Raw genomic sequence first — 12,177 nt, forward strand, 5'->3', positions numbered from 1 at the left:
AAGGGACAGCAGAAGCTTCTGGTCTCAGATCTTGTCTAAGACTAGTTTTGAGAAAACTGATATTTATCAGCCTCAGAGTTCTTCATATTTTACAGAAGATGAGTTGAGCTTCAAGAACAAGAAGTAGCTGCATTGATAACTGAGCCAGAACTTTCAAAAGAGTTATCTGGAGATTCTTTTAATTTAAAAGACTCCTTTCTTTTAATTTAAGAGTCTAAGGCTAATTCTTCTACAACATGATTTTTGCCAAGGCAACAGAGAAACTGCAGGAGGAAAACAAGCCCATAGGACAGTAGAAACTTGCAGAAATTAGCTAGAAATTAGAGCCTAAAGAAGCCACCTGGTAATATGAATGCAGTCAGAGGTTCTGTCTACAAAAACCAAGAAATCAAAATTGGTCAAGTGAGATTTAGAAGTTAAGGTAAAACCATGTTTTCTGAAGAGTATTATATTACAGTGTTCTACTTTAACAGATGTTTGATAGGAAGCAAATTGGTACAAAATATATTTGCGCACAATATCTTCTGAATTCTATGAGATGCTCTATTAATTGAGACGGGATGCTTTTTATACACATGCCCACACTGAGGGCACATGTGGATTGTCACTTTAAAACATAAGATTCATATTATTCAGGCCAACTCAGCATACTTGACTATTAACCACAGATTTCTTCGAACTGCTGCTACCCAGTGTTTCAGCGATGCCTAGCACAGTTAAAATCCAGTCTAGTCTGCAAAGGTAGACTGGACTGATTTACCACCAACAAAAACCCAGCATAATTTTTAAAAGAAATACTCTAATCAAGATCCACTATTTTACCTGCTGAAGCCATCCCCTGTGATAGATCACCTCAAACTCCATAAGAACTCTTGCTACTTTGTTGTAGTTGTGGATTATGCGCTTGCCATCCGGTGTTTGTAGAACAGCTGGATGCTGCTGGAAAGAATCCATGGGCTGCTGGATCCTATGGAATAGGTGACGTGCCCACAAGATCTTACCGGCTATTGGAGGCATATTACGAGCCAGTGGAGGATCATGCTTCTGCTTAGTGTAGAGTTTACATACTGCTTCTATGTCATATCCATAGTTTTGAAGGATTTTCTGATACTTTTCAGTAATGCCAAGATTGGGGATTTGTAATCTGATCAGAAAAATAATAATTAGAAAAATCTGTTGAAAATTTTTGAAATTCTTCTAATGGATTGTTGGAACTTCTTCTCAGAAACCCTTGTATTACTTTGAAAATAATTAATTTAGTAGTAGATTTTCCACTAAAGCTTGAACAAATACTGCCACAGTCTGACTCCAAGCAACTGAGATTTAAGCCAGGTGACAGAAATTCCCAAGTAAGTCTACACATTTTCTGTTTTGTCACTGTTTTCAAACACTAAACTAAAATTATGTGCAAACTGTAACCAATCAGTCACTACCTGTCTATTCTACACAGCAGAATATTGTAAAAATAAATAAATAAATAAATAAATAAATTGTTGCGCGAAAAATTGAGGCTGCTTTGAAATAAACTGAATTTTTCAAGACAAATTTTAACATTTCCTTATATAAGCATTCTAACAACAGATTTGTTTCGTTGTTCAAAAAGAAAACTAAGGCAAATATGCTAACAGGCAGAACAAAATTTTCCCATACATATGCGAGTTTTGAAAGATGAAGTCCAATTATATTTTACATTTTCTGATATATAAAAATATTTTTTTTAATTGATCTACATAACTGAGCAGATCCCTTATCAGAGCTGAGCAGTTGAGGGAGTGAAGATTAAACTGATTTTTCTTTGTATTTAAGAAGAAACTTGTTCTATTTCCTGCTTTCTCACCATACTCAAATAATCATTTCCATTTTCTGGCAGAATTCCAACAGACTAAGTAGGACATAGTACCTTTCAAATTTCTTCAACATACACAGTGCTCTTTCAGTATTCAGAATACTTTCAAAGGTGTTGTCCATAAAATTCTTTAACTGATCCTGAAGGAGAGCAAATAATTCTACAGTTGACATAAGGTACATACCCCAAATATACCAGGTGTGTTTTTGCATGATTTATAATATATTATATTAGGACAAAGTTTGTGTGAAAGTTACCCAGTATCAATTTTCACTCTTTCCCATCCATTTCAAAAAAAAATACAGTCATCTTTCAAGGCATTTCCTTCCACCATTCCCTCTGTGGCCATGCAACTTGAAAAGGCTTTTGAACCATCAAAGGTTCCACCATATTGGGGCCCTAAAAGAATGCTGACTTAACTCTTTGGCAGACAAAGCCAGTAAAGCATTTAATTTAAATTTGTACTTATACCCCTATACATTCCTTCCATCACTTTGTGATATCAGAACAAAGGGAAAGCTAATTGTCTTAGCCATTTGTACAGTGTATTTCCATTCAACCAACAAAATGAAGCATTATTATGTCAGCCTTCCCACTACCACATTCAAATAGAATAACAAGATACCCTTGCCTATTTCATGGTTTAAATATCAGATAATAAATGACATTCAAGTTATTTCTCAATTTCAGAAGAGGAATCTTGAGATTTCCTTTTTTTTTTTTTCTTTTTTCTTTTTGTGTGTGTGTGTGTGGTAACACAGAGATACTATTTTTTTTATATTTTTTTCAGGAATTATTAGTAAATTCAATTCTTTCTTTATTGATAAAACCTACATGTAGATGATTTATCTCTTTGCAAAACTCTTCATAGTCTTGGTCAAAATCAGCCTTCCGTTGATCCAAGAAATCATAATCCTTTTTCTTCATGGTGCCAACAATACTCTAAATAGTTTTACAGAAAAACAACATTATCACAATAAAATTGTCCCAAGAAAATCTTAACACATCAAAATGTTTAGCATAACAAGTTGTGTACACTCACATTTCAACTTAGTCATTAGTTATCATTATTTGATGAGCAATATAAGTAATACACAGAAATGAAATATTCAAAAGAAACAATTTAGTGCAATAGACATATGAATTTCATTTTTTTAATTTACTTTTGCTTTAAGTCAATTAGAATTGGCAGAATATTCAGACTTGCATTACATAAAAGGCATTTGTTACACACTGCTACCCATTAAACATTTTCTCATGCAGAGATTCATTAGCTTTATTTAAAAATTAACATCGTTTATTTTCATGACAGTATTTTCCACGTCTTTAACTGATTTAATAGAAAAACAGACTATTTAAAAATCACAGTAAGGTGCAGCATGCTACCAGCCCAGATCTTATTATTCCTTCCATTATACAGCTGCTGTCCACTCTAATGAAAGTACATCTTAATCAGCAGCTCCCATGAGCTGTACACACATTTAAAGATTTCTGATGATGAATCACTGTTCAGGTTTTAATAGTTTACTAGCAACTATAAAGTTCAACACTTGTTCAGTACAGCAGACTTCTACCAATTTAACGTAAGCCAACTGAGCTTCAATTTTATTACTTTGCTGTAAAGAAGTATCTCAGGAAGGAAAGAAGTTAAAAAAATATGTCATGGTTTAATGATTTCTGGTTATCGTGATTCCACATCATAACATCATGTAGCGCACTGGGAGTTAAAGAGTTAATGCTCCAGTTCCAGGTACCTGTCACAAAGAGAAGAACTACATACCCCAGGGGGCTTTGCATTCAAAGAGGGGATATAAGCTTTTGTAGATCACTAGATCTGCACTTTTTCAGCTTTCCTCCCTGCTGCTCATCCCGACTGCATACATCACCTCAGCATTAGTGTAAGGCCTTCAGCATTCAGATACTCTCTCATTATATTTGATTTATTAGAATCATAGAATCACAGAATGGCCTGGGTTGGAAAGAACCACAATGATCGTGTAGTTTCAACCCCCTTGCTATGTTCAGGGTTGCCAACTACCAGACCAGGCAGCCCAGAGCCACATCCAGCCTGGACTTGAATGCTTCCAGGGATGGGGCATCCACAACCTCCTTGGGCAACCTGTTCCAATGTGGCACCACCCTCTGAGTGAAAAAATTCCTCCTAATATCTAACCTAAATCTCTCCTATCTCAGTTTAAAACCATTCCTCCTTGTCTTATCACCATCCATCCTCATAAACAGCCATTCCCCTTCCCATTTATATGCTCCCTTCAAGTATTGGAAGGCTGCAATGAGGTCTCCCCAGAGCCTTCTCTTCTCCAAGCTAAACAAGCCCAGTTCCTTTCTTCATAGGAGAGGTGCTCCAGCCCTCTGATCATCTTAGTGACCCTTCTCTGTACCCCTGTAAGAGCTCCACATCCCTCCTGTACTGAAGGCCCCAGGCCTGGACACAGTACTCTAGATGGGACCTCAAAAGAGCTGAGCAGAGGGGGACAATCACCTCCCCCTCCCTGCTGGCTGCACACTACTGGCTCATGTCCAGCTTCTCATCCACCAGGACCTCAAAGTCCATTACAATATTAACTATCTCCTGGTAATTTTAGCACGGCTTACAGAATTATTTTTTTCTCTTAATAAATGCTTATTTTCATAATTATTTATAATTTCAATTTCAATTCAGACTGACAGGATATCCAGAAGTTACTGTGTACCTCATATTTTGCAATCATTTCTTCCAAACCTTCTATCTTAGACTCTTGTAGAACTGAGTAGGTTTTCATAGTATTGAAAACATCTATTATCTTTACCAGCCGTCGATTAAAACTTTCAAATTTTCCAAAGATATACACCTCACTAAAATCAAACTGTCTTTCAGCTGGATTTTGCTCCAGATTCTTTTTCATGTTGTGAAAGCAATTTAGATACTCCTAAAAATAAAGAAGTACAAAGAAGAATTTCAAGCATGGAACAAACTGCATTGCTATCAGGTAGAATAAAAACTTATGCAGACAGATACGATCCCCTCTAATTCAATAATAAGTAGAATTTTGATCAATAAACAATCATTGCAACAGTACCATTTTGGGGTCACACATTTCATCAAATGAATAAATTGCACATAGATGTTTTTGAATATTCCATCTTTATGCAGAGTGATATTTTCTTCTCTTCTTTTTAAAACAGGACATAGGTCTACTGACCATCTACAAGACAATCCAGATTTCAGTTTTCAGAGACTGAAAATAATGATTGTGTACTGAGCATTTCTACTAAGTAATTGTATTTCTAACATCGCTTCTCAGAATAAAACCCTTCTGAAACTAAAATGTTGTTCCACTGTAACTTAAATTTTCCATTCTGCTTTGTTAGCTGGGCACAAACTTAACTCCAAACTTGTTAAAATAAAATTATTCTCAAAGTCAAATTAAATAGGAAACAAACTTGCTGGAAACGGTTCTTTCAAGAGTAGTACTTAAAATATGAGCTTCATTATTTTCTATCACATACACATATCAAAATCCTAACTGATAGGTACTAATATAAAGGGCTCAGATTTTCCTATATTGATTTTATGAAAGCTTTTGGACTTGGTAATTATCAAAACCTAATCCTTCAACATATTTTAATGCTGCAGATGAAAAATTTGTTACATCTTTATAGAAATACATACTTTTACAGTTTGTTCTGATGGTAATAAGTTATAAATTTACACTAATTTGTGCAGTAACTATGAAAGACCTGTTGCTTCAGAAGGTGTCATGATAAAATTTTGTACTTGTAAACGCATGTTATTATTATGAAATGAAAAAGTAATAACAGAGAAAACCTATTGTGAGCCTTCTGATACCTAGATGGAGGTTACTGAAATGCTAGACTCTTTACAGTAGAGTACAGACAGTTGCCATAAGACAGTGCACTAACTGAAACAGAAGAGGGGTTCTGACTCTTTGTTAAGGAGAAAATCTTTCACCCAAAGGAGAGACAAGCAGTGGAAGATGTTGCCCAGAAAGGCTATGCAGTCTCCAGCCTCAGAGAATTCAAAAGGCAGGACTGAAGAAAGCCCTGGACAACCGCATTTGAACTCACACTTGCTTCTGCCTTGGCTTTGAGTAAGAGATCAGATTAAAAAACTGCAGAGGACCCTTCCAACCTGAATTATCTAAATTCTAAAGGGGAAAATAAATAAATAAATAAATAAATAAAAAATAAAATCATGGAATTGTTTAAAAAAAAATAAAAAATGTAGCCTATATTCCTAACAAGTCTAGGCAATGCAAACAGACAATTTTTTCTATTTGTTACATTATCCTTTCTAAAGATATAGCTTGTCCATTTATCTCCAGAATACATTTAGCTCTGTGACACTCTCTACTTTCATTTCTATCACACAGAGATGAGAACAGGCTTTCTAAAGAAACTCAGACACATAGTTAAGTTCGTTTAAGCATGGAAATCCTGTTTCCAGAGATCATCAGACACTGGACTAAATTTTCCATTACCTCTAACAAAAACAACCCAGTGTCAAAGGATATTGCTTAATTTTCCTTCATGATAACATTCCTTCCTTGTATGAAATTAATAGTTTTGCTAATCATGCTCACTTAAATCACACTTTATATTCTGTTTTTCTCCTGACCTGTCTACCTACCTGTTTAAGCCGAATGGCTGCATGTAGTTTTTCCATAACTCTGTCCGGAGGTTGATCCCAGATAGTGGCACTATCATTGTTTGTGATATAAGATTTACATGCTGTGATCATCTGAGTGGTGACCTAAAACAGTTTTAACCTTGTGAAAAATCACTTCAAGACAAAGCACTTCTTTCAGTGTCTTTCCATACCTCTTTCTCCATTGGCCTAAGACCCACAAATTAGCAATACCAAACACCAGTAACACAGACCAGATGCCTTCCTTGCAGTACCCAGACTGTAGATTACTACACTTCTACTGTGTCATTGGTTAGCTACACCCATCCTAAACCCAAACACTTTGTAACAACATTAAAATGGCACTTAGAGTAAAACTTTGTAAGATTTTGGCTCTTCTGAAAGAAAAGGTAAACCAAAGGCCCATGAGACCGTGATAATAAAAGAAGTTGTCCCTCCAACTCTAGTTCTTAATTCATGCAGTGCAAAGGAGATGGGAGTATAAAGGTTATGTTAATATAAGCACTTCTGCAAAGCATAGTTTATTGTAGGAAAAATCATTTGCATAAAAAAGTTCCTCAGATCTGCCCATGTCAGGGTTGAGATTAGCCCTGATTTTCAAGTAGCATGAGATAGTTCTTACAATTTCAAATCATTCCTACTGAACTAGGTTCTAACTTCAAAGGTTTATCATTATTTCCAAATTTCTCTACATTCAAAAAATAGCATTATACTGACTAACAGACTAGCTCTTTAATTGCATTTTACCTTTGTATTCCCTCTCATTCACACTGTCTGCACCTACCTTCACAAACAATGAGGAGATCTTTTCAGAGGTATTGTAATACAGGGAGACACTCTGAATCATTTTAATTGCATGTATAAGCCCTGGAATAGCATCCACCATGGACACCTGCAAAGAATCACACAGCATCTGAACTTAGCAAAATATTTCTGTTACCATACATTAGCTCAACATCTGTTTAGAGAATCCAAGATAGTTATAAACACTGTATTCCTAATGTGTCTGACCCTGTTTCCCTGGGCCTCTCCTGCAGTGAATCCTGTCCTACCCTCCCCACCTCTACAAGTTCAATTTGAAGAAAATAATTTTGTCATCAGCTGGCTGGAAGAACTCCAGCCAATGAGACAAATATAAATAATGTAAGTATAATAATATTAATATAACACTGACAAAGGCCTGTTCCAAATTAATGAACATTGCATTAAGCCTCATGGTCTCTCAAGGACTGAACAATTTTCTCACAGTACTGGTATTTATAACAAAATCTGCAATGGGGAGCACAAAGCAGGTAAAATTAAACAGGCTCTGCTCAGTGCCAGTAGCAAGCATGTCTATTTCTGCTTTGTTCTGTATCTTTAGCACACCAGTCTTTCATTAGTGAACCTCTAATACTGGACTTGGAATCATCAATGCAAAATAGTTTTATCATTATGCCACAATGGGAAATAAATAGACTGCATCATGAGACACATGAGGGTTGCCCAAGAGTACTGTTCAGAGGCAATTTCACTTCGGAAAAAAAGAAAGCGAGTTAGATGGGCAGTCAAAGCATTCAATCTTCAGAGCTTCCCATCATATTTCTCTGATTAGCAAGACGTACATAGTTACATAAATAATTTTAATAAAAGCAACCACTTGCCACCTACTACAGTGATTAATACAATCATGAAAATCCTTCCTCCTATCTTGTACTCTATATTTACAACATTATGCTTGCATAATGTATATAAGCGTTATATAAAAGTGTTAGCATAAGTATAACCTGTCCACCAATGCAAAGAGGAAAACACAACCATTATCTTCTACAGAGTGTTTTGGTGTGTTTGTTGATTTTTTTAATTTTCAAATATTTTACTTTATCCCATAGCACAGAATCCAGTTTCTTCATTAGACTGAAATCTTTTATAATTAGCTCATTAGTCAACTTTTTAGCATATCTGAACAGTCTAAACTGAATATGTGTAACTAAACTGCTATTTAGCTATGCAATATCTAGACCGATTCTATAAATGACAAACTGTGTTCATTTCAGTTGTCTCCAGAGATTAATGAAAAGATTTTAAATGTTTTGCTTACAGGGTCAGTGTTGTACAATGGGTCACAATGTTTTTCCAGGGAATAGAGATATCTCACATTATCTTTAGCCTCATTTACTGCATCTGTGATGCGAATGTCCAGTGCTCTCCAATTCTAAGAATAGAAAGTTTGAAGAATAATAATTTTAAATAACATATTTCAGAAATACTATTTTGACCATGTAATTTGGAGATTTCTTTGTCATTAATCTTTAAATTAATTTGAAAGCACAGATCTTGCACTTCAGACAAAGGGAGTTCCCAGTCATTTACAAGAAAATAAACTAGATTTGAACTTTGTATATTTAAATTGGTGAACACAGAAGGCAGAGGAAAACAAAAGTCAAAGATACTTCAGTATTTTGTCCACCAGCAATATTATATACATTTCCAAATTGAAGTAGATTACGTAGAACATTTCTAGTCTTTACATCAGTCACAATGCAAAACAGAAACCTTCAGCAGCTTGGACTTAGCAGCAATGAGTACTCCAAGCACTGCTTTCACATCCGGGCTCTTCAGTTGATCCATAAGGTAGGCGAATTTAGATAATCTTTTTTTCCAGTAATCAAGCTCTGCTCGTGGTCCAAGGTTGTCAGCTTCCTTCCTCAACTGGTCATTTTCTGCAAGAATCTTTTATCATACAATAATATTAGCGATTGATACTAATACTTTTATATGTATGGATAGTGTGGTTTAATTCATAATTTAATTCTCAGTATTAACTCCTGTGATAAATTACCTAGCCTAGCCACCATCTAATATACTTAGCCCTTTAATTTTGTCTGGCCTTCTTTTGGATTGAGTTTTTTGAGTTTGAAGTATCTCAAGAATGCTGTTAAAGAAATTTTCTGCAAATAATCTACATAGCTGGTTTCATAGCATGATTTTGACCATTAAATCCACTAGGAATGAAAAAATTGTTTTCTACTTTGATTTCTTGGCTAATCTGAATAGTATGGGAAACTGTTGATCACAGCCTGAACCTCTCATTTGCAAGCAATGAGTCAGCTGCGGTAGCACAGGTGAAGGTAATTCACCTGTGCTACCAGAAGCCAGGCTGCACTCCTGCTAGATCCCATTTAAGGTCTGACTGCCACTGGGGAAGAATCTCTTTCTCTGAAGATGACTCCTTTGTGGAGTTTACTGTGAGCCCTCAACATCAGTGAGCATTTCCCATTTATTATATATTATCTTTCCATCATGGTAATCTTAACTTCTCCAGCATCAACTTTTACCCATTTCCAGAGAGATGGCATTGGTTTATAAAGTAAAGTACCTTTAGTTTGACTCAGTAAAGTGTTTCTTACAATAATTTGTTAATAAAGGATGAAGCCATGCTCATAAGAAGAAATGTATATTCAAGTCCCTTGGAAAACAAGACAATGTGGGAAAAAGTCTATATTAATAAGTTATTATAAGCTTAAATATAGGTGATGCTCTGCTTGCTCATGTCTCTTCATGTCTCTTATTGTAGAAAAGGCTTTCCTTTCCCTCAAGAAGCAGAAAATAACTAGGACTTCTATATATACATACAAAGAAATCTACTTTTTAATTTTATTGGCACTTCTAAAAAGTACGCTGACCTTACAATACTTTTAACCACGTGAAGAGATTTCATCAATGCATGGATGAGGCAATTAGCAATTACAGGGAACTAAGCCTCCAAAAAAACCTGCATTTTGCATATAAAAAATAGATGCTCTTTCTAATATTGTAATTTAGAAAAGAAAACACAAAAAACATGCCAACAAGAAATTATGATATAGGGATTAATCACATTTATCTTTATAGAAAGATAGCTAGCTATATGCCAACAGGATAACTTAACTTCAACATCTGGTAACATACATATATATTTATATTTCACTTCTGTCCAGTGTATTACCTGTTGAATCTGTTTGGTCCATCCTTTCATGCAGGCTTCTATTCTCTCAAGATCTTCTGTGCTGTTGGCAACCATCAGATAATCTGCAGGCCCTTTCAGACTTTTCAGATCATAAGTTTCACATTTCTTCAGACTGATCTACAACACAAGTTAAGGAAAACCAGAATGCTGAAATATTTGTGACAACTCAGGAACTTTACACAAAGATTGGTTTTCTTTCTTGGAGTATCTCACTTAATCTTCTCACTTCAATTTAAAGTAAACTGTTTTGGGCCCAGAAGTGAACTCCAGAATCAGATCAACTCACCAACCCAGCAGCTGTGCTTCCTTGTCATTTCCTTCACTAAGACTTAACAGTTGAAATAACTGTTTTATGTTAATTGTCTTGGTATACGAAAGGCCACTGAAGAAGTGAAAAGCTCAAAAGAACTGGCACCAGAATGAAAAAAAAAAAAAAAAAAAGAAGCAGCTGCAGAATTGTTAAAGCCATAAACTTCCACAGATGTTAAAAACAGGGATCCACCTATATCAAGTTACTGACAACAACAAACAATATTTAGAAACATTGTTTCTTTTCACCAGTTTAACAAAAGCAATTTTACAAGCATTCTACAAAAACAGTAAATTCAAGAACTCCAGATCAAGACATTTCACGCCTAGATTGTTTCCTAGCTGCTGCTTGAATATATTACCTTCTCCAGCAGACTTTGCTGAGTTCCTGAGAGCACATTAACAAAAGATTGAAGGGAAATGAGGAACTCTTTCTTAATACTGTCATTTTGTTGATGTTCACCAAGTCCAACCCAGCCATAATCCGTAATTTGTAAGGCTGGAATGAAGATTTCTAGTATCAGCTGCTCAATGCTTTTCAGTAAGCCATCTCGGCCTACATCCATCATGTTAAAATTTACTTCCTGTAAAAGACATGAAGTAAATATTAAAATAAAAAATAACATTTTGTCTGCATGGGTTTTTGTTGTTGTTGTTGTTCTTTTTTCCCAGTTCTACTGCTTAAGCGTCTCAAAAATCATAAGAATGTGTAAGTTTGCTACCATTTCATGCAGTAACAACAAGAATTCTACCCAGAATGGCCTGCAAGATTTGCAGAGGGTCATATTTTATCATAAAACTGAAGAAACTTCCAAAATATATGAGTCCTCTGTTTATAAAATTCAGGCTACATGGAGGAGCAAAAGGATTGCAGTCTGCCTTATGTAAAGCTATCCAGGTTATATTTTTGAACAATATATTTTTACATATATGTATGTACCTATATAGAAATATATAACAAATATATTACAGATACCAAAAGAATTCAAAACTACAGTTGCTTCTGATTTTCAGTTGCTCAAAAGTTATGGTCTAGGAAAAATACATCTACCCACCTAGAGAGAGAACAATTCACCAAATATTTGCTTTTTAGACATTCGGAAGAAGACTCGGAAGATTTCTAAGGTAAACCACATTAATCTGCCAACTATTTTCTCTTTATCAGAAGGTAGCACAGGAATTTTTCAGCAACATAATTTGACATGAAACAAAATGTATTAAAGTGTCATACATTAGATGTTTCTTCAGACTTATCTTTTTTACTGTTCAACTTGTCTTCCCTAGATTTAAGGTATTATTTATTATCATTAAGGGCTATATAATTAATTGTGAAGAACTCTGCTGCAGAATTCAGATGCAATTATCAGC

At 35.1% G+C, this 12,177-nt stretch overlaps 1 protein-coding gene across 1 annotated transcript in view; it reads right to left on the reverse strand.

The window, feature by feature from the left end:
• DNAH5 (dynein axonemal heavy chain 5) overlaps positions 1-12,177 on the reverse strand; it is a 116,677-nt gene that overhangs the window by 82,631 nt on the left and 21,869 nt on the right. Inside the window, exons 8-17 of the mRNA XM_032442468.1 lie at positions 11,172-11,393; positions 10,480-10,617; positions 9,048-9,224; positions 8,593-8,706; positions 7,297-7,404; positions 6,495-6,617; positions 4,558-4,773; positions 2,681-2,788; positions 1,901-1,986; positions 823-1,144 (exon numbers count right to left, since the gene is read on the reverse strand). Coding sequence (XP_032298359.1) covers positions 823-1,144; positions 1,901-1,986; positions 2,681-2,788; positions 4,558-4,773; positions 6,495-6,617; positions 7,297-7,404; positions 8,593-8,706; positions 9,048-9,224; positions 10,480-10,617; positions 11,172-11,393 — 1,614 coding nt within the window. The remainder of the gene's footprint in view (positions 1-822; positions 1,145-1,900; positions 1,987-2,680; positions 2,789-4,557; positions 4,774-6,494; positions 6,618-7,296; positions 7,405-8,592; positions 8,707-9,047; positions 9,225-10,479; positions 10,618-11,171; positions 11,394-12,177) is intronic.

The sequence above is a fragment of the Coturnix japonica genome, chromosome 2 (genome assembly GCF_001577835.2).
Source record: "Coturnix japonica isolate 7356 chromosome 2, Coturnix japonica 2.1, whole genome shotgun sequence".
Lineage (NCBI taxonomy): Eukaryota > Metazoa > Chordata > Aves > Galliformes > Phasianidae > Coturnix > Coturnix japonica.